Source organism: Gopherus evgoodei, chromosome 3 (genome assembly GCF_007399415.2).
Source record: "Gopherus evgoodei ecotype Sinaloan lineage chromosome 3, rGopEvg1_v1.p, whole genome shotgun sequence".
NCBI lineage: Eukaryota > Metazoa > Chordata > Testudines > Testudinidae > Gopherus > Gopherus evgoodei.
In genome coordinates this window covers 116,809,249-116,831,672 of record NC_044324.1, presented here as the reverse complement: position 1 = coordinate 116,831,672, position 22,424 = coordinate 116,809,249, and the positions used below count along the sequence as shown (strand labels likewise).

Here is a 22,424-nt window from a genome sequence, read left to right as displayed (position 1 = left end):
AAGAGAACTTGAAGGCCAACTAGCAAAGGACACAAAAACAAACAGCAATTTTTTAAAGTACATCTGAAGGAGGAAGCCTGCCAAACAATCAGTGAGCCACTAGACGATCAAGGTGCTAAAGGAGCACTCAAGGAAGAGAAGGCCATTGCAGGGAAGCTAAATGAATTCGTTGAATTGATCTTCACAGCAGAGGATGTGAGGGAGATTCCTACACCTGAGCCATTCTTTTTCAGTGACAAATGTGAAGAATTGTCCCAGATTGAGGTGTCAATAGAGGAGGTTTTGGAACAAATTGATAAACACAAATAAATTACAAAGGAACTCAAATATGAAATTGCACAACCACTAACTGTGATATGTAACCTATCACTTAAATCAGCTTCTGTACCAGATGAATGGAGGATAGATAATTCAACATCCTATTCAGATGGATCCATCTCATGAGAACAGTCCTCTGTCCATGAATGTCTCACAGAGGTCAAATATCCCAAAGCCCTCCTAATAGCACCACAGCCTGAGCTATCTGTTGGTCATCATAATCTTATCTCACTTTCATTCTGCCCCTCTAGGGAAGGTAGAAACCCACTGAAGATCACTTAAGCCTCCATTTCCTTAAGCGGCTTCCCCAGCCTGGCATCGTCTACCTTGATGCGTCCCAGTGAGAATCTAGCTGTGTCATTGGTTCCCACATGAAGGACAATCAGTGGATTCTTTCCTGCTCCCATTAGGATTCTCTTCAGCCCCAGGTCCACATCCCATATCTCAGCTCCTGGCCAACAGCACACCCTTCTGTTCTCTGGATCAGCTCTGGTGACAGGCCTGTCTGTTCTTCTTAGTAAAGAGTTACCAACCTCATAGACCTGCCTTTTCCTGGTGATGGTGTGATTCTCTGGTCTTCCTCCTGTTCTTTCTGGCTGCAAGTCCTCTTGTCTTTTATTCTTCCTTGAAATCTTCTACGGGCTGTATCCTCCTGGGGCTTTGAGCTATGGGTATTTCCATTGACTATTCTCTTCTTCTTACAGGACTAGCTGCTCTTCTCTTCTTCCTTGCCCTCCCTCCTTCAGTTACAACCTGCTCTGCCCCTTCTTCATTTTCCAACTCCACAAACCTGTTCATGGGGTCTCTTTCTTCCTCACTATCTGGTCTTTTCCTCTGCCTGGTTTTCATAGTCACATGTTTCCAATTGTTACTTTTCTCACCCAGCAGTCTCCCTTCACAGTTCTTCAGGCCAGCTTTCATCTACAAATCTTGACTTTTCCCTTCAGCCTCCTCTTGCCTTCCCTTCATCATTTTCTTGAATCTCCTTCAAAACTCAACCATAGTTTTCTCCTGCATCCCCAAACCTCAGATTGTCTCTTCCATCGGTTCTATCAAGCAGCCCTTCATACAAACTAAGCCCTTTTCAAGTACCCGCTCCAAGATCACATACATCCCACAGCTTCCACATATGGTCATCTTCATTGTCTCTTCTATTGCTTGGTTCACTACCGCTGCTGCCTCAGTGACTGCCATAGCCTCCCCAGCTCAAGTCTTCTCAAGGAAAAAGAAAAAACAAAACAAAAAAACAAACAAAACCAAAAACCTAAACAAACATCAAGATAAAACCAGAACATTCCCTCCCCCAAACTCCCCTTATAAACTCCCACTCAAACTCCTCTGTTTACAGCTCTATTTACTGGCTCCTGCGCCGCTGTAATTTTTCTCTTCTGTTCATTCCCTCTGAAACACCAGGCTTTGGCCTTTGTCAGAAGACAGGATCTTGGGCTAGATGGACCATTGGTCTGACCCAATATGGCCATTCTTGTGTTCTTATATAATTTACACCACTATTTACATCTGAATTTGTTCCAGAGACTTCCATGGGATTACACCTGCTTACACCAGGTCTAAATTTGGCTAGTCAATCTTGGATCCCACAGGTGCATTGATATGAAGTCTTTTTTGGTGGAGGGATGACACTTTTTTAAGAAAGTTGGACTGAAATAGATGGTTCTGAAAAAAACTGTCCTTGGTTCAAGGATTTTTTTGCACTTCTATTCAGATTCTGCTCCAGTTTATAGTGGTGTTGTTAATCCCTAGTAGCTTCGTTGACGTAACAGAATAATGGAGCAAAAAATCTGGCCCTTTTTCTTCTCATTAGATTTCCTGCATATATTGGTATAAAGAAAGGCTGTTTCAAAACTGCAGAAATGCATTCAGATATGACTGCATGCCCCACCAGAGGGATTCCCTTATCTTCAGTGGGATTTTTCCTGAGACTATTGACTAACTCACCAAGTTTCTTCAAACAGCAGATAACATAACAGATTTATAGCAAGTTTATCTCTTGGGCAAGCTGAAGTGGTGGAAATTGCCTGGAGAAAATTGAAACCCTAATAACTGATTCTTCTTGCTGTTAAGATTTTGAAAGTCCTGAGTCTTTCCAAGATCAAATCAAAACTGCTCAGCAGCAAGCCATGGGGAATTCCTCCAGATTCCTAGAGCAGCTTTCTTGCTTAAATCCAGAAATGATACTGTTACAGATGTAGATTTAGAATGAAATTATTTGCCTAAAATAGAGAACTCTGTTATTCTAGGGATTTTCAGTATCTGCTAATTTGGCTGTTATTAACTTTGTCATTGATATCCAGAATCTATGAATTGTAGAGGAAAGCTGCAAAAGCTTAGTTATATAAGAAACCCTCGAGGTCATGAAATGTTATTAAGAGGCAAATCATAAATTCACAGCTCTTCTGTGATTGATTTGGAGCCAGAAAATCAGAGGGATATGAATACTGTATGGGACACCTGGTTTATGTATGTAAATAAATATATATGTGCATATGCAAATATGATTTTTTCCCCTTCTCCATTTTGATGTGGGAGCTGCTGGTGATACCAGAACTTCTTCTCATTGTCAGCAAGGTCACCATTCAAAAACATCTGATTGAGCCAAATGTTTACCACATTCCTCCAGGGGTAAATGAAATCTGAAAGAAGATAATTCATGACTCACAGTAGAGGTTTGAAAGACCATGTCTGCTGGAACAATTTGTATAGTGGGGTTGCTGAGAGCCATTGAACCAAACTGTAAGCCCTGTATATGATGGAAACCACTTAAAGCCAGGGGATGCTGCAGCATCCCTAGTTCCAGCACCTATGTGTAGCACCCTATGGCAACAAAACTGTAGCTATATACGGCAGAGAAATACTGCCAGACTAAGCACAAGCCTCTGCGTTGTTTGCATCAAAATGTGTCCCCACATATCCTGAGAGTTTTATGGAAACAATTGTTATATAGCGTTTATTCCATGTGATACTTCTCTTGTGTGTTTTGTAAAATGCATTGCACATATGTTTAAATATGATGGGCCAAATTTATCCCTGGAGTAGAATTACACCAGGAATGAATTCTGCCCATTTTTGTGTAAACCCCACACTGGGACAGAAGGGATTAAGGAGCCATTCTGGGCCCAGGTGCAGGACCGTGCAAACTAGGCGGCTGCCTAGGGCACCTAGTGATTGGGGGCGCCTAAAAGTCCCCTCAGGCGAGGAGGTGGAGTGGAGGTGAGCTGGGGGGGGTGCGCAGGGAGGGCTGCCCGCAGTAACGGGGAGTAGAGGCGCACAGGGGAACAGCTCCCCGCCCCAGCTTACCTCCACTCTACCTCCTCCGCTGAGCACACAGCCCAGCCCTAAGTCTCCTCCAATCCGCGCCACACGCCTGGGTGAGGAGGACAATTAGAGTGGCAACAGCGTGCTCAGTGGAGGAGGCAGAGCTGAGGTGAGCTGGATGGGGGAAAACCCAGTCAGGGTTAGCTGCGTGGCAGGGGGGAGTCTCCCCAGGCAGGGTTAATTGCTGTGTCAGGGGTGGGGGAGGTCAGGTCTCCCCAATCAGGGTTAGCTGCCACGGGGGGATGGAGGATAGTCTCCCTGGGTGGGGTTAGCTGCCATGGGGGGGACAGGGGAGTCTCCCTGGGCGGGGTTAGTTGCCGTAGGGGGACGGGGTGGAGAGGGGTTAGCTGTCGTGATGGGGGGAGTAGCTGCTGTGAGGGGGGAGCTCCCCAGGTGGGGGGCTGAGTTAGCTGTCATGGGGGGGGCAGAGTTAGCTGGGTGGGGGGGTGCAAAGTGGAAGTCTCGCCTAGGGCATGAAACTTCCTTGCACCGGCCCTGCCCAGGTGACTCCATCCCACTAGACCTGTTGTAGCAGGAGGAGGAGCTTAAGAGGGAGATCACTCAGAAGGGGATAGTGGAGGGGAGGGGGAGAGAAAGGGAGAGAAGAGGCGAAAGGAGAGGAGACCTATCTTGGGAGCTCCTGAATGAAGGTACAGCAGTCCTTCCTGAAAGGGTGGGCCTGCAACTGGCAGCTGCTCAAGGCCTTAGAAAGGGTCTATGGAAGATATCCAGCTGTGAGCTTTCCCTCTTGGGCAGAGGGCTAAGAGAAGCCTGGGAGGCTGAGCCCTGAGCTGGGAACCTGGCTGGAAACAGGTCCAATCAGGGACTGCAGCCTGCCCGAAACCCTGGGTTGAGGGAAAGCATGGCAGCCTCGAGCACTAGGAATAAAACCCAGGAACTTGCCCCAGCTTGAAGCAAGGTCCAGCCTGCAAAGAAAAAGGCTACCAACTGCGCTGAAGATTCAGTTGTATTTGCTATCTTCTGTTGGACTTGAAGTGAAGGATTTTATGCCCTGTGGGGAAGCAAGTGATAAGAAGTCTCCAAAGGAGGCAGCCCTGGAGCATTCTGGGATGTTTGATATCACTGCCTCTCATAGGGCTCAGGGTCAGATCATGGTGGAGAGCAAGGGCCTGGGCTCCCCTAACAACCACCCTTTTTGTGGAAGGGGTATAAACCCTTCTCCCCAGGAGAGGATAGAGACATTGCAAGCACTGAGTCAAGGGCATATTACCCACAGGGGCCCGGAGGAGAGCTGAAACTTTTTTCTTTTGCGGGGACTTTGGGCTGTATATATTTTGTTGGATTCTGTTACCTCAAAAGGGAGAAAGCTCAGCTGGTGACCTGACTGGAGGGTGAGATGGCAGGAAACCAAGACAGGTTTCTGATAGAATGTCATCAAAATTTACATAGTCTTGCAGAACGTGTTGAGTTTGACAAATTGACATTTTCTGACAAAAACATGTTGTGCCAAATTTTTTCCAATAGCTCTACTAATTCTTGCTCAGGATTTCATGGCACTCACTACCCCACCATTGTGCATTCCCAGAGGGCTAGGAACAATCTGACCCAAAATGTCTGCCGTTGCCAGTTTTTAAGAAATTTGAATCAGTAGCAGCATATGAATCAATAATGCTGGTAAATTCTGTCTGGGCTTTCTCTGTGTTGATGCTGGGCTTTCAGGAACCCTACTTTTGAGTGTCCTATTTCATCCCTCCCTGCTTACAGAGGCATTATCAAGTTACCAATGTTAAAAAAGGATTTCCCTTAAGAACTGATTTTTCTTGTAAGCTATAATGTCTGGATTCCCCCTGGACAATGTGTGAAACCATATTTCCCATGTTGAGAAATAAAAGCAAGCAGCAAAACTCCTTGAAAAGCAAGCAACAAAACTCCATGCAAAATGTGCATATGTGGACTCTTTCCCCTAACTCAGCCACTGTCCCTACTGCTGCGTCAGGATCTTTAGTTCCCACTAAAGTCAGGTTGAGATCCTGGCAACATGTTGAGCATCTTCTGGTCCAGCCTCAACTCTCACTGGTCACCCAGTTCACTGACCTGCAATTTTCCGCTTCCTCTCTGTCCCTCCCAAGTAAGTTTAAGGTATCCTTTGGGCTGTCTAATAATAGATTGATCTGGGTTGTCTTGAGGATTTGGTCCAGTGCATTGTAAAATGGGTCCCGCAGCCCTAGGGACATGTAGAGCTTGCTGATTATAGAAGCTTCTATTATTTTTTGAAACTTAAGATTGTAACTCATTTGTGTATATATGTTTGCCTGCTTTAACCTTCAAATAACTATGTAGTTCCCTTTTCCTACTTAATAATTATTTATATAGTTAATTATAGGATTGGATGCAAACATTATCTTTAGTGTGAGATCAAAGGTGCAATGGACCTGCAGTAAATGTCTGGTCCTGTGGGGCTGGGAGTAACCTGAATATTGTGATTTTGGGAGTAAGGGACCATCTGTCACTAAGGTGCACTCGCCTGAGTGGCAAAGTAGATCAAAGTACTCCAGGGGACTGTCTGTGACTCCATGTTAAGGCTGTTATAATGCCTAAACAGTTTACATTTGATAATTCTTGGGGATATCTAAGTATAGAACTCACAACCAATCTGGGGTTTGTGCCCTGGTTCTTAATCTGCCCTGAGGTTGATCCTCATGCTCTTGAATCACTGCGGACAAGATTACAGGGCCTCAGTCTGTCATTATCTTTCTTCTCTCGTTAGGATGTCAGAAAGGGGGCAGCAGAAATGTCTCTTGGGCAGTCAATTTGCAATCTGTTCTGCCATTAGAGTCAGTCCCCTGGGATGCTTGCGCTCAAACTCTGAAGTGTTTTTCTCTTGATGTGTCATCCAGTCCTTCCCCCTCCCTTGTTCTCTCTCTCTCTCTCTCTTTCCCTTGGTAGCTGGAATACCGGGTGAGAGTCCTGTTGCTGTCCTGACCTTGCCTGCGCCCTCCTCCTGTTTTTTACTCCACTCAACTCTTCTTCTCTTTCTGGTAAGTTTGACAAACAATTTCTCTGCTGACACTATTTTAGGGCACTGGTCACTGCCTTTCATCAAAACACCTCACTTCAGTACTGTCAGTGCAAGTTTTCACAATAAGTTTATTTTGGGGGCATTACTTTGAAAGCATAGGTGCTGTGTGTGTGAGACAAAAAGCCGATATAACAATAACAGCTCTGTGCTGGCTGCCACTGAAAGCAAGACATGCATTTCTCCAAAGAGAGATTAAAAAAATAAAACAATTAGATGAAAATGGATCTTATATAAGATCAAGGAAAATGGCTGTTTTGCTGCAAAAATGATCAGGACTCAGGTGTGGATGAGATGTAAGGCAGGTGATCTAGTAAAGTTTCTGTGTCTGGTTTCTTACAGTTCTTCTGCAGGTGTGTGTCCTGCAGCATCCAGTTACTTTGCTGATCTTTGTACTAGAAGTTGTTGATAAATGCTGACTACTTTATGCCTGTTACGTAATTAGTTGGCTATTATTGTTTTTGAAGGAATATGAAGGGTTTAGGATAACACAAGGCACATCCATTTGTCTGTGGAATAATCAGAACTAATCTGACATGGGACATGCCGGAGTTTGACATTTGCTGCTTTAAGTTTTACTGTAGTGTAAGTCTGAGTTCATTTCAAGGTAAAACTTTAGTTTTGATCAACACATGTTGTTTGGTTTGATCATGTTGAAGACTGCTTTACAGATGATTTTTAATGAATTTAAAGAATAAAGTGCAAAATACCATTACCCATTTTAGAAGTGCTTAAAATAGCTTCTGGCAGCAGAGCAGATGCCATGTGTCTTTCTGCTGGCTACAAGAGAAGGCAAGAACTAAATATAGACAAGTGTTTGCAAACCTTCTTGAAGTGCAAACTGAAAGAGGGGAAGGATAAAGAAATACTTGTGGCATAGAAGATGACACTTTTCATAATCCACGTCCCCATTTTAAAGTACTTGCATTGTTTACGGAAAAAAACAACATTTATCTTTGTGGCTGTTCATAATTGATCAGTATTTCCTAAGTGCAGAGTGTAACATGGTGGCAGAGTGTCTGTACTGCATGGGTGACTGTTTTTTCCAGCAGTAGAAGAATACTATTATCACAATACTGCTAAGTCAGGGCATTGCCCTTTTCTATTTTTGGACTAATTGAACTTTAAAGTAAACGTACAGACCTGAAAGTGAGATTTAAGGGTCACTGTCAGAAAACATTGAAAAGGGTGCTGTCTTTTAGATCCAAACAAACTCAACATATGACAATACTGACAGTCTTGGGATTATCAAATGGGGACCCACAGTTTCTCTCTCCCTTTGGGCTAAGCAGATTTTGTGTTCGAATCCCCCTATCAGTGCATAGGTTGTCTGCAGTAATAGAAGCTGGACTGGCTGTTAAAGTGGGGTGCCATCTCCAGTGCCAGTTAAAGTCTCATTACATTTGTTTTAAAAAGGAATACTAGAGGATAACACCAATGTCCTAACCAACGTTTCCACCAACAAAACTTTTCCCACCTGAAGGCACAAAGGGTAGGTTTACACAGCAAAGAAAAACCCACGGCTGGCCCATGCAAGCCTACTTGGGCTTGCAGGGCTCGGGCTGCGGGGCTGTTTCATTGCTGTGTAGACTTCTGGGCACAGGCTGGGCCCGGAGCTCTGGGACCATCCCCACTCTGCAGAGTCCTAGAGCCTGGGCTCCAACCCAAGCCCAGAAGTCTACACAGCAATGAAACAGCCACACAGCCTGTGAGCTCAAGTTGGCTGGCACGGACCAGCCGTGGGTTTTTCTTTGCTGTGTACACATGCCCAAATAGCTCTCGTCCGAGGGACACAGTGCCGTTCCACGATTCCTAAGCTCCAGCATGCAACTGAGTTGGGGAACAAGGCAGGGCCCATAGATTCGTGACTGGACAGATTCATTGCCCATTCCTCCTCCTGCTCACCACAGAATAGGATGCAGCCCATATGGGAACTACCACAGCCATTTTTAGGCACTTAAGTCCCCCATTGTGATCCATAAAACTCCTACCCTCCTAAACTCATTGGGTGCCGAAATTTTTCAAAGTAAAAATTCCTTCAGCACCTACATTTCTGCCTCTGTGCATGCACACTGCTACCTTGCTCCAAGCATCCGGCCACCTATCTCCTGCCTCAGCCCCAGAGCGATTCACAAACCTGGAGAAGACAGACGTTCAGCTGCCTGACTCACCCAATGGGCCTGATCCAGTGGGCAGACTGAGAGGGCACCTACCAGATCAGGCCCCATTCAAAATCCTGGAGGTGGTTGTGCTATTTTATAAACTTTCATCCCAGCTGTTAGACCACTCATCTGAGATGGGAGAGACCCAGGTTTTGCTCCCTCACCCCTGGCAGGGGGAGAAGGATTGGAACAGGGGCCCTCCCATCTCTTGGGTGTGTGTGCACTAACTACTGAGCTGTAGGACATTCTGATCTGAGACTCTCTCAGACTCTCCTGTTGAAACTGTTTAATGCTAGCTAAATAATGGAAGGGTGACTGAAGCAAGGGGATTTGACCTAAAGTCTCTTGCCCTTTAAGTGGGTGTCCTCACCAGTGGACTACAGAGTTATTCCATTCTCTTTCTCTGGCCCATTCTGTCATTATTTAATCCGGAGTACAACAGCGTCAACAGAAGAAAGCCTGACATTAGAATATCCTGTAGCTCACTGCATTCTCTTGGGAGGTGAGAGACTTCAGTTTCAACCCTTTGTCCGTCTCTGCCTGGCAGGGGCAGGATTTGAACCTGGGACTCTCACAACCCAGGTGAGTGCACTAACCACTGAGCTGAAAGTTATAAGGTGGGCACTACCACCTCTGGCCATTTTGTGTGATGTGAGGCAGGCATCTAACTCATTCTCACAGGAAACTACACAGGCTCCTAATCAGAAGAGGGATTCCCATTCGTGGATCGCTCACAGAACTAGGCACTTCCCAGCACCTATCTCTGAGAAAGAGGGTGGGCTCAGTACATCAGTATCTGCTATCTGCAAGCTTAGGCAGCTCCCTCTTAGCATGCTGGCTTTGTGGATCCCATTCTTAGGCACCTATCCCTCGCCATTCATTGTATAGTAGCTAAGCCTAGACACCTAACTTGGCTTTGTGGATTGCATGTTGTTCATGTGATTTTCTAAGCGCTGTGACACTCAGCATTGCAATGCCTAAATCCTGTTGTGGATTCCATCCAGAGTGATTCTATAACTGCTTTATGGCCTGATGAGGAAGGATTCCTGATGCATGTCCAGGTTACTCTGCAGGGAGTGACAAGGTGGATGAGGTAATATCTTTTATCAGACCAATTTGTGTGAGCGAGAGAGACAAGCTTTCAAAGAGCTCTTCTTCAGGTCTGGGAAAGATACGCAGAGTATCACAGGTTAATACAAGGTGGAAAAGATATTTCAAGGGGTACTACACCTCTACCCTGATATAACACAAATTCAGATATAACGCGGTAAAGCAGTGCTGTGGCGGGGGGGGAGCTGAGCACTCCAGCGGATCAAAGCAAGTTTGATATAACGCAGTGTCACCTATAATGCAGTAAGATTTTTTGGCTCCCGAGGACAGCATTATATCAGGGTATAGGTGTATTAACATATATGTGTGTCTGTTATAACCAGATATGACCTAATGTGTGGTACCCTGTAGCAACTGTAGCACATTTTAGGTTATATTTTATAGTGTTAGTTACGAATTTCACACTGGGTTTGCCTAGATTAGAGTTTGTGGCCCTATTTTAACTCTAGTTAATTTATTGCCAATTAATTCAAATTAATGACTTCAGTTGTAAATGCTAGTCTAAACACTTCAGAACTGTTTGTGTTCTAGAACAAACATTTGTAGACATCCAGACTAGCATTTATAATCATGGCAGTTAATTTGAATAATTGGCAATCAATGAACTCAAGTTAAAATAGGACCACAAACTCTAGCCTAGACAAACATATTAATGCAAAAAGGAATTGTTTGGATAAATCACTTATGCTGGGCCTAATTTTCCTCAGTAAATTAGGTACAAAATGCTATCAAATCAGAATGTAAACTTTTTAAACTCATTTCACACAGGGGTACTGACTTCAGTAGGGGCAAAGCAGCAGAGAATCAGGCCCATTGATACAATAGTATTGTCCATAGGGCCAGGCACTGCAGTCTTTACACAGGCAAAACCCCCACTAAAGCCAATAAGAGTTTTGTCTATGCAAGGATTGTAGGAACAAGTCTGTAGGCCAGCATTTTAAATGGTGTTCCTCCAAAGATTCCCAATATTATGCCCACAGTTAATTGCTGGAGGACATGGTAGGCTATAGAAGGTTGACTTTCTTATCTGCAAGTAGCTAGACTTCTGAATGTTAACATTTAATACCCAAGATCAATTTGACTGGTAGGAGTTTGATATGCAGAGTCATGTATTACAAATACATTGCACATCTCTCATCATACACTGCCTTTTAAAACAGCAGCAACTTGGACATACTTATCGATCAGGGAGCAAAACTAAATTTCTTCTTTAAACCATATCTCAGTTTTGTCATATTGCTTTATTGTTAGGGCCCTACCAATTTCACATCCATGAAGAACATGTCATGGACTGTGAAATAAGCCCTTCCCCATGAAATCTGATCTTTCCAAAATCAGCCGGGCTGGGGAGGGACAGGACTTGTCCTTCCCTGCAAGGCTGTTATTGGAGGGAGATCAGACTCACCTCCACAGGCAGCACAGAAGTGAGGGCTCTTGTCGGGGCTCAGGGTGCCCAGGCTGGGGGTTGCCGCCGCCATCCGCAGCTCCTGCCACCCACACCTTCTGCCACAGCTTGGGGCTGCTGTCCTCCCGCCCGCCCCCATCTTCTGCCCAGGGTCAGGGCACCCAGGCTGGGGCCTACTGCTGCTGACTGCAGCTCCTGCCACGGCTTGGGGCTGCTGTTCTCCACCCCTCCTCAGCTCCTGCCTGGGCTCAGTGACCTGAGCTGGGGGCTGCCACCCCCCACGGCTCCAACCAGGACTTGGGGCTTTCACCCCCGCCCCCACAGCTCCTGCCTGAACTCCAGGGTTCCACCTCCCCATGATTCTTGCCTGTGCTCAGGGCTGCTTCCCTCCTCCTCACCCCATGGCTCCAACCAGGGGTCAGGCTGCCCAGGCTCAGGGCTTCTGGCCCCACTCCATGCTCCTGCCTGGGCTTGAGGCTTCAGGCCCTGCAGCTTCTGTCGGGGCTCAGAGCACCCGAGCTCAGGGCTTCAGCCTCAGCAGTACGTGCTGAGGCTTGGGGCTTCCACCCTGTGGCTCCTGCCAGGTCTGGGGCACCCATTTTTCAAATTGTCTGGGGCCACTGGGTACAGGCCCCATGGGCCCATGCATTAATCCACCACTGGCCCTGACTAGCAGCTAGGAGCCCCCGGCTGGGGCACTGCCTGCAGCACTGGGGAGATCACCTCTGGGAGCCTTCTGCTGCTGCAGCACAGAAGTGAATATGGCAATCTAGCAACCTCCCTACAACAGCTTTTGAATTAGCACTCACATGGTTACAACACCCTGAAATTGATCAATTTTAAGACCTATGGCCCTGATATTGACCACACTGAACATGAATTTGGTAGGGCCCTATTTATTGTGAAAGCAAGCTCATCTTTCCAGGATAAGACAGCATTGATCTTACATATTGGATTAAAAACAGACAAAGCATTTTTATTTATTACACACTCTGGGGCTTTATGTCTTACCAGATATGTGACTAAAGGGGACAACAACAAAACAGACAAATGACAAAGCTGAAAGAGAGAAATTCAAGGGCAGCGTGAACTAGTTCTAATAACAGGGACCAATCCTGGAGTCTAATCCTTCTGGTTTGCTCCGCTCCAGCAGCGCAACATAGCAGTAAAGTCAACTCAGCCCACTCCCTGAGGAATTCCCTTGTTTAAACTGTACCTCTCAATGGCATAGACCCAAAGTATTAGCTCTTATACCACACCCCCTCCAGGACTCCAGCCTTCAGGATGTGGCCATAGTAGGAGTGGCCAAGACATCGTTATGCCCCAGTGATCCCTGTTGCTAGAATGATCCCTGGCTGCTGTGTAAGTTAGAGCAGCCTTCACGCAGTTCCAGACTTCAGGGTTTGGGGAATATAAAGGAGGATTAATGCACAGCATATTTTAACTAGTGACTGTGGATGAGAAATGTTATGGGTTTTATTTGTTTAGTTTTACAAGGGGGAGGGAAACACAGAGTATACCAGATTAATCTCTTGTGTAACCAGTGAAGCAAGTGATGTTGGACCTAAGCATCATTAAATAAATGTTATGATGCTGGGATTCTGTCTTTTTATATGTTTTGCACAGTGCCAAGCACACAGTTAGTAGTAATAATTAAATATAAGAATAGTGTTTTGCAGAAGTTTATTTTATTATTAATTATTTGTTTTTATTGTGGTAGTGCCAATGGGCCCCACTGTACTAGATGATATACAGTTACAGAACAGTTTTAGAACCATTTTAGATTTAAATATTTCTCTTCGGTGTTGCTAAATGAAGGTAGGACATGTGCCACAATGAGTCTGAACTAGAAAGTGAAATGGATTAGTCTAAAGCAATGGCCCCCAAACTTTTCAGGATCAGGGCCCTTAATCCTGTGTGTGCCCCTTTCCTCCCCCTCCCTACCAGAGCCAGGAATAGAGCCATGGCCAGGGGCCAAGGCTGGGCATGCGGCCAGGGCAGGAACAGAGCTGGGGGCAGAGCCACGGCTGGGCTGTAGTTGGGGGCCAAGGCCAGGGGCAGGCCGAGCATGGGGCATGGCTGGGGGTGGGGCCAGAGCAGAGCTGAGACCGGAGCAGGTTTGGGTGGGGTTCCCTCACTGCCCTCTTTGTGGGCTGGCCTGGGCCCTCCTGCACCATCCCAAATGTTCCTCCGCACTCCCACAGAGGGGCACCTCACAGTTTGGGAACCTCTGGTGTAAAATGAAGCTGCCCCAGTCAACTGGAAAAAAAATGCAAGTAGTAAAACAAGGGGCATACAGTACATTCAGAAAGCACAGTAAATTAGATCATATCTGGTTTAATTGCATGTGGTATCACTGGCAATGGGAATAAGGATTTTTTTTAAATGTTAGTTTTAATGGGCATGTTCCATTTTTAATGTATAAAATTTGCTTTTTTCACTGGGGATAAATTGCCTCAGATGCTAAAGTTTTTTTACATGACATAGTTATCAAGTAACACATTCCCCTGTAATCTAGACAAAACCACTAGTGTATTGTATGATAGTTGTGTACTATCAGATGGCTACATTCATTTGTTAATGTTAAACTTTCATTTGTGTGCTACTAGGTACTACACCAAGTATGGAGAATAACCAGCCCACTGATCTCAAACCTGAACCAAACCAAGCACTCCCACCTGCAAATAGCACTTCAACCTCACCTAATCAGAACGGCCTTGAAAAACAAAACAGTGAGAAATCCTCTCCCAAGCCCCAGCCCCCAGAGAATGAAACAAGTGCTCCACCTGAAATAACAGTTTGTGACATATCTGAAGAGCTGAGCCGACAGCTGGAGGACATTATTAAAACCTATGGGTCTGCTGCTAGTCTAGTGGAGAAAGAGAGAGCTGCTAAAGGAACTGACAAGCCTGAGAAGGGAGAATCATTCAATAACGAGGACGGAGACTATGACGATGCAAATGACGAGAGTGAGAAAGAGCAGATAGCTACCGGGGATGCCTCAGGAGCAAAGGAATCCAGCATCAATAAGGAGCAAAAACTAGAAAAGAAAATCCTGAAAGGGCTAGGCAAGTATTTATGTAACTGAAATGCAGCCCTTCTATGAGTCATTGCTTAAAACAGAAAAGAGAAACACTCTGAACTGTGTTTTCCCACATTAAATCTCTATCAGTCATTGATAGTAAGAATTTTCTGGTTATGTGTGGAGAAGTGTGATTGTTGTTGCAAACTTCGTCTAGTTACATATGTTTTACATAATTATCTAAGAAATAGGTTTAGGCTGCATCAGATGTTGATCCTTTTAATAACACGGACCCCCAGGAGAATATTATATAATATTGTGCCACCCAACTAGCACTTTTTTCTCCTAGTCAACGCAGTTTAGACGTTGTGGGTTGGAGAAGATGCTGGGGAGAGATGTGTTACCCAGGGTTTTGCTGAGTCCAAAACTCTTGGTAACTTTACTCTTTGTGAGGCAGTGGCAGGCAATAAATCAGTAGGGACATGGCCCTTCTGGCTGATAGATAGCTGATGCAAGCAGGCAAACAAAGGTGCTTTCACTCAAAGCTTCTACTTTATTTCATCTCCAGCACTTACGCAGGTTAGTAGAGCAACCCAAATGAACCCCACATTGATATTTACCCAAGGTCTTGAGGAGGTCTTCAGTGGATATCTGTAGACTTCCCGTGGCTCACCTTCTATTTCAGGGATTGGAAACCTTTGGCCCGCGGCCTGCCAGAGTAAGCCCCCTGGTGGGTCGGGCCTAGGGTGAGCAGATGTCCCAATTTTAAAGGGACAGTCCTGATTTGGGGATCTTTTTCTTATATAGGCTCCTATTACCCCCCATCTCCTGTCCCGATTTTTCACACTTGCTGTCTGGTCACCCTAGTCGGGCCGGTTTGTTTACCTGTCAAGTCCACAGGTTCGGCCGATCGCAGCTCCTACTGGCCGCAGTTCACCGCTCCAGGCCAATAGGGGCTGTGAGAAGTGGCATGGGCCAAGGGATGTGCTGGCCGCTGCTTCTCACCACTTCCATTGGTCTGCAGCGGCGAACCTCGGACAATGGGAGCTGCGATCGGCCGAACCTGAAGACAGGTAAACAAACCGGCCTGACCCACCAGGGTGCTTACCATGGCAGGCCGCGTGCCAAAGGTTGCTGATCCCTGAGCTATCAGAGTTGTCCACTCACATCTAATTTGCACTCAAAGGGTCGGATTTCCTGTTGCCCTAAAATGGCTGCTATTGTGGTATATAGGGGCCAAAAGAGTGGCCTTTTCCTACAGGGAGTACACCTGGAGTAAAAAAGGTCCCCAGCTGGTATAGAGCTGGCAAAGTAGCTCTAGCAGCATCTGGAATAGGAAGAGTACTGTGGGAACAGACGGAGCCATGGCCACAGCATACTATGCTCCGACTATGTTCAACTGCACACAACCCCTAAGGGACCTTTTTCAGGCTGGATGTAAGTTAGAGCAGCACTAATGCTGCTCTAATTTATACCAACGGTCAAAATGGTCCCCAAACAGTACCAAAATACTGGCATTACAAAGTTGGGTATAAAATATTTAGTTGTCTACCTCAAAGGTGCATTAAGGGTATAGGTTTTACATTTTGTGAAAAAATAAAAAATATATTAACTATTAACTACATTTTTTTGAAAATACCAATGTCACTTAGTCAATGCGTGCAACCTCCCCACGTTGTGGTTGATTTTTGAATGTGCTTTAAATTTACACAGCTAAACATGCTCCAATAAACTGCTTCCATGAACAGAGGTTACTCAGTTGCATATAGGGGTTCGTGTTTTAATGAATCTCAAATTTCACTTCGGCTTCCAGATGTGAGTAAGAAAGGATGCTGTGATACAGCATGGCCAGAGGGCAGCAGGAGAGTGTTAGCAGGGAGCCTTATTCCCTGCAAGTGGAGGAAGGTTTGCTATAGATTAACTAGAGCACCTGAAGCCAATTAGAGCACCAGCAGTCAGTCATGTGATAAAAAACCCCTGCTTCAGTCAGACAGTGTGGGAGTTGGAGCAGGAAGGTTTGGTTGGAGCAGAGAACAGCTTTGAAGAGAGACCAAAAGGAAAGTTTGGAAGAGTGCTGTGATGGGCTGAGAAATCCAAAAAACCCTAGGTAAGGGGCACCTGGCTTATGTAGAAGGAGGGCAAGAAGCCCCTTCACAAGCTGAAGGGCAGGAGAGGGAAGTAGCCCAAGGGAAGAACCGCTAGTTCAAGTGGTTCACCACAATCCTCAGGGCCCCTGGGTTGGGACCTGGAGAAGAGGGTGGGCCCAGGTCCCTCCCTCTCCACTCCCTTCCTCAAGGACAATAGTGGGGTAATTAAAATACCGAATCAGAGGCAAGCAATGGTGCCCTGAACCTTCCCCAAAGAAGAGAAAGCGTGAGACCCAGCATAACAGTACTGACAATTTGCCACAATGCTGAAAACATTAAAAATCACTCTAAAGATGATGTCACTGAGTTTGGCAAGGACAAATTTCATGTGGATAGTAATGTGCTGTTCTGTATTGTATACAGCAAGGCTGTATATTATGTTAAAAGGCAGATAATTGTAGGACACATGGAGAGCACTAAACAATCAATGAAAAGAAATGAAAACAAGAGGCTGAAACAGCAAGGCAATTGACAACAGTAAAGAAACACTGACTGGATCATTCTATTAATTTTATTTTATGATAATGTTTGTTGCCACTGGTAGGCTTCAAATTTGCTTACTGATTTTAAATATATCAGTAAAATGTGTTTAACATACCTATACACATGGTGGCTAGCAAAACTAAAGTTCAGCTTTTCATTTTAATTCTGGAAAAATGCAGATTGTTATGAGTTTTTACTGGAGAATTTTGGTTTTTGTATCTGGGATACAAACTGGGAAAACTGGGATCCTGGCTCATGAGGCTGATTTTTGAAGGCAATTAACTCCCATTGACTTTCAATGGAATTCAGGCACCTAAGTGTGTTTTTGAAAAATCTACACCTACAGCTAGAAAACTGTTCAGGGCCAAGTTCTAGACTGGGATCAAGTTCTAGACATGTTTGTGATTAGCAGGCTCTGTTCATGTCTTCCTTTAAAAAAACAAAAACAAACAAGGTAAAAATTATTCCTCTCACACCAAGAGGTTTCGTTTCTAACTGAGCTTTTTAGATTAACACAACAGCCTATTTCCTAACAGCACATCATATCCTAACTGCCTTCTCATCAAGCCTCTGTTTCTTTTTTTTAAGGGAAGGAAGCCACGATGCTGATGCAAAGCTTGAACAAGCTGAGTACTCCAGAAGAGAAGCTGGACATCTTATTTAGGAAGTATGCTGAGATGGTTAGTATAGCATTTGTTGACTTATGTGAGGAAAAAAAATCTGTAACTGAAGTGATAAACAAGATGTGCAATCCAGTATGCTCTAACTTTATTGTGTATAAAGTCTTTTATACAAACTGTGTCCCAAAACCCTTTTCAGGGTTAAATAATAAATCCTAGCTGAAGAAGAAGAAAAACTAAAGGGCAAGGCCCAAAAGGTATCTTTTCAGAGGAGATCTGGAAAGAGATGGAGAGTTGATGAGGCAGAACATTGGCAGTTTAAATGAAATATGTACTGAACCTTTTAGTAAAGTGTAGCCTAATTGAAGACATGCATTTTGCCAACTAGCTTTGAGGCTACAGCCATAATAAAGAATTAACATCTACTGCAATTTTAAAAGGATGTTTTCCTTATTAAATGTGCATACTTCCTACTATTCCTAGTTCTTTTTAAAGATAACTAAAAGTCATTTTTTTTATACTATAGGTATAAGCTTATTTACCAAGGACCAGAACAGTTGTTTCAAATTCCTTATATTCTCTCCTCTTCATTTCTCAAGACTTGCCTGCCCTCTTATCACACAAGCAACTTTCACAAGAAGATTCTGAGCACATATTTTAGGTCAGTCTTACATCATATACATCAGAGTAGCTCCACTGATTTTAGTGTAATTTCTGTTCTGGGTGTATCTGGGTAGAAATGATATCAGAATTGGGGCCAATATCACTTAGAACATAAGGAAAGCTAAGTAAAGTATCTTTGACACAAATATATAGGTGGCAGGCCTGTTCCCCACTTACACCTTGTGTAATCATTTACATTGTTTCAGAGTGGCTGTAAAAACACTAGGGGCCTGATTCTCCTTTGCCCTGCTCCATGTATAGTCATTAACATCAGTGCAAAGTGGATGGACAACACTACTACTCTGATTTGGTAGAATTTTATACCCACATTTCACATGTGTAAATTACTACACAAGCTCCCAGACAGGAGAGAACTGGGCCCTACCAAATGCCTGATCCTGCAATGAGCTCCCTGCTGACAGCACCCCTGCACTCTCTCCAATACAGAGCCCCATTAAAGTCAGTGTGGACTAATTTTCAACAAAAGGAAATTGGGTCCATGTGAATGCAGTGATTATTCTTTGCTGAGCTCATTGTGAGATCAGGATCTAATTAATCCTCTGTGTAATTCTTTTGGTTACATTTGGCCCAGTGTGGGCACCTACAAAATACGAACAATCAGTTAGGTAGGTTGATTTAGGAGCAGAATAATAAAAGACCTGATGAAGAACCAAGAAAAATCAGCCATACGAATGTTGTCGACTAAATTTGCCAGAGGGTACTCTAGTCTTCATTCGCTCTTAACGCTGCCTACTGCAAACACTTTAATGCAACTGTTGTTAAATCTCTTTTCAGATGCACATTTAGAAATATGCTGAAGTACCAAGGTTTGGAAAAGAATCTTCTCCAAAGTTCAGAGGTGTTCGTTTCTGGGAATTGACTTTAGATCCATCTCTAGAATATTAAGGATAAGGAATCAGAAAAGGTGTGACCGAGATGGGTAGAGATCCATCTAGTTTTGTTTGTGTAACTGAAACAGCAGTTCTGTGAAAACTGGTTTATCGTAATACTAAACTGAACAAACAGCAAGGGGGCCTGTGATTTGTTGTGAACCTTACAATTGTAGGGAGCAGTGATATCATACACTGGCAACCTGCCTACTAATATCCACAGTGGTTAGGAAAACTAATGTTTGTGAAACACACTCTTAAGAATTCCAATTACATCACCAACCAAAAGGCTTGGGTTTTGATGAAACATAGCAGGTGAAGTTTGTACTTTGTACTAAAAACCAGAAAAAAATAAAAATTAACAGCATATCACATTTGACAATCTGACTTCCTCAAGCAATGATTTTCTCAGTGTATTGGTTCCTGCACTGCTTGCTTCCTAAAACTGATTTTAAAAAACTGAGAAACCGAGCAATACACCAACACACACTGGAGATTAGTGGAATCCCTACTTTCAGAAGTGGGTGTTACTTTAGATACTTCACAGCTACTAAGAATGACTGACATTCCTAACTTTACATTTCCTTTCTTTTGAGAGTGATATTTGTTTGTGTATGTATATATAATTTTTAAACAGGAAATTATACTCTGGTTTTAAGGATCTTTTTAATTTAGGTATCATTTTCTTAATAATAAAATACAGAGCTTTTAAAAACTAGGTTGTAATATTGAGCACACATATGAGTAGTTTAAGAGTAAAAGTAATATGACTTCCCTTATTTAAAAGGGGATGGAGGAGGAGTAACTTGGATTAATTAATAGTTGAATAGATAAATCAGTTTCCACTGCTTTTAATTGGCCACATATCATGTGGTATTGTTTCTGTTCACAGCAGGGATCAGCAACCTTTGGCCCGCAGCCCGCCAGGGTAAGCCCCCTGGCGGGCCGGGCTGGTTTGTTTTAGCTGGCGCATCCGCAGGTTCAGCCGATCACGGCTCCCACTGGCCGCGGTTTGCCACTCCAGACCAATAGGGTCTGTGGGAAGCACAGCCAAAGGATGTGCTGGCTGCTGCTTCCCGCAGCACCCATTGGCATACAGCGTCAAACCACGGTCAGTGGGAACTGCGATCGGCTGAACCTGCAGACATGGCAGGTAAACAAACCGGCCCAGCCTGCCAGGGGGCTTACCCTGGCATGCCACATGTCAAAGGTTGCTGATTCCTGGTTCATAGATAGGGTGACTTATGTAACTAATCAACAAAGTGTGAAATTCAAGCTTTATGTTCTATTGTAATATTCACACCTAACACCAGCACTGTATTTGGTCGGTTGCATACATCAACCATTGAGGAACATAAATAATACCATGTAATTGACCAATGCATTGCAAATTGTGAACTTCATTGTAGAATGGGCTATGGTAAGAGGATCAGGTGCCTCTCAAGAGCCCTTCATGGTCAAGGCTGCTTCAACAGCACCTTGCCTCAGTTTCCCTTATTCCTGGACACCTTAATTAAACTCCACCTGCTCAAAGTCCTTTTAAACATTTCCCTTTTGGGTCTAATTTTCTTACATAGATAATTATAGGGTTGGAAGAGACCTCAGGAGACCATCTAATCAACCCCCCTGCTCAAAGCAGGACCAAGCCCCAGATTTTTACCCCAGTTCAAGGATTGAGCTCACAACCCTAGATTTAGCAGACCAATGCTCAAACCACTAAGCTAATTGTTCTTGGAGAAAGCTTTTCCAACCTAAGAATGACATACACTGATATTCCCTTCTACTCCACGGTGCCTACCAGAAAAACAAACAGACCCATCACCATCCTACTCCCCAAGCATATTTTTGACCTCAAAGGGAGATGTGCCAGGGGCTCCATGAAGCAGTCTATGGACTGTGCTACTTCTCTTGATGTTGGACTGCCCCACTCTTTATCACAGGGATCAACTGCACTGTGAAGGGACAAAGAAGTGTAGCACCGAAAGCAGTGCTCCACATGCTGTTCGCTTATCTTGTCACATTCAGGGCTGTAATTCAGACCAGTGAGAGGTTGTGTTGTTGCTTCTCCTGTAACCCTGAGTGCCTTAAAATGCTCTGCTGCTGTAGCTCTCCATCTGGACACTCCAACCCTGCATACAAGCATGCACTGAATCTGTGTGTGTTAAGTAGTCCTGGTTCAGCAGCTCTGACTCCAGCAGCCTGCTTGTCACACCACAACCATGCTCTGGTCTCCACCAGCCTTGCTCACTACTAGCCAAGTGACTCCAACACTTTCCCCAAATTTCCCCAAAACCATCTGTCCTGAAATGTCCAGCCCTTTCCTGGACCACTCAGAGGAGTACTAAGGTTTCTTGGCCCTTTAAAGAGACAAAAGCACAGCAGTTTGTTGCTTTAACTAGTGTTAACAATCACTTCAATTCCAACACAGCACTGGTTTGATTTAGAATAAAAGTAAAACAATTAATTTTATTTAATCAAAAAGAGACAGGGTATAAACTCAGAAATGATTACAAGCAAATAAAAGTGAAAAACACTTTGTAGTGACAAAGTCTTAAAAAAACTACAGTCTTGGTTCAAGGTAAGACTCTTACCATGCTCCTTCCAGCAAGATGGCAGACCACTCCATTAGTCAAGATCTCCCACAGAATCCAAAGGTCTTGGTTCCTTTGTCTTCTTGTGTGACAAAGTAACTTGGGGTCTTTGCCCATCTCTTTTATGCACCAATGAACTTTTGAAATGTATCCTCGTCAAAGTTCAGTGCCTCTGCTGTGAGGAAAGGAGCCATGGAGTCTGATGGAGAAAGTTTCCTGCTGGTTTCTTCCCTGCTCATACTTTCTACAATGCAAAGTTATCTGTTCATGCAGGCTCCAATATGCCAATGTCTGACCACTTGATTATGATTACCAGTTGTCTGTGATCATACCTGGATGGAAACATAGGCATTTTCTTTGTCTGGAAAAAAACCTCTTTCCCACTCACCAGACTTATCTAGTTCAAATACATTTTAGTAACATCGTACATAGGAAATTCATAACTTCACATGTAAAATGAATACATACATTTTACAATGATACTAATAACCACTGTATCATTAGCTTTCATATGATACCTCACAAGGTATCCTGGGGCTTCTCTCCTTTTCCCAAAAGAAGATCCAAGCCTTTCTGGTTCTTCCCTGTTTTTGGCAGGCCACTCCCAGCCCTACCTGGCTGGAGTCATTTGATCCCTGAAATC

The 22,424-nt window shown here is 44.3% G+C and overlaps 1 protein-coding gene across 1 annotated transcript in view; it reads left to right on the top strand.

Moving 5' to 3' along the window:
* Window positions 1-6,522: 6,522 nt before the first annotated feature.
* The window catches only part of TXLNB (taxilin beta), a 56,744-nt gene continuing 40,842 nt past the window's right edge, over window positions 6,523-22,424 (top strand). Inside the window, exons 1-3 of the mRNA XM_030556450.1 lie at window positions 6,523-6,650; window positions 13,975-14,433; window positions 17,606-17,697. Of these exons, the coding sequence (XP_030412310.1) occupies window positions 13,989-14,433; window positions 17,606-17,697 (537 nt within the window). The 5' untranslated portion in view covers window positions 6,523-6,650; window positions 13,975-13,988. The remainder of the gene's footprint in view (window positions 6,651-13,974; window positions 14,434-17,605; window positions 17,698-22,424) is intronic.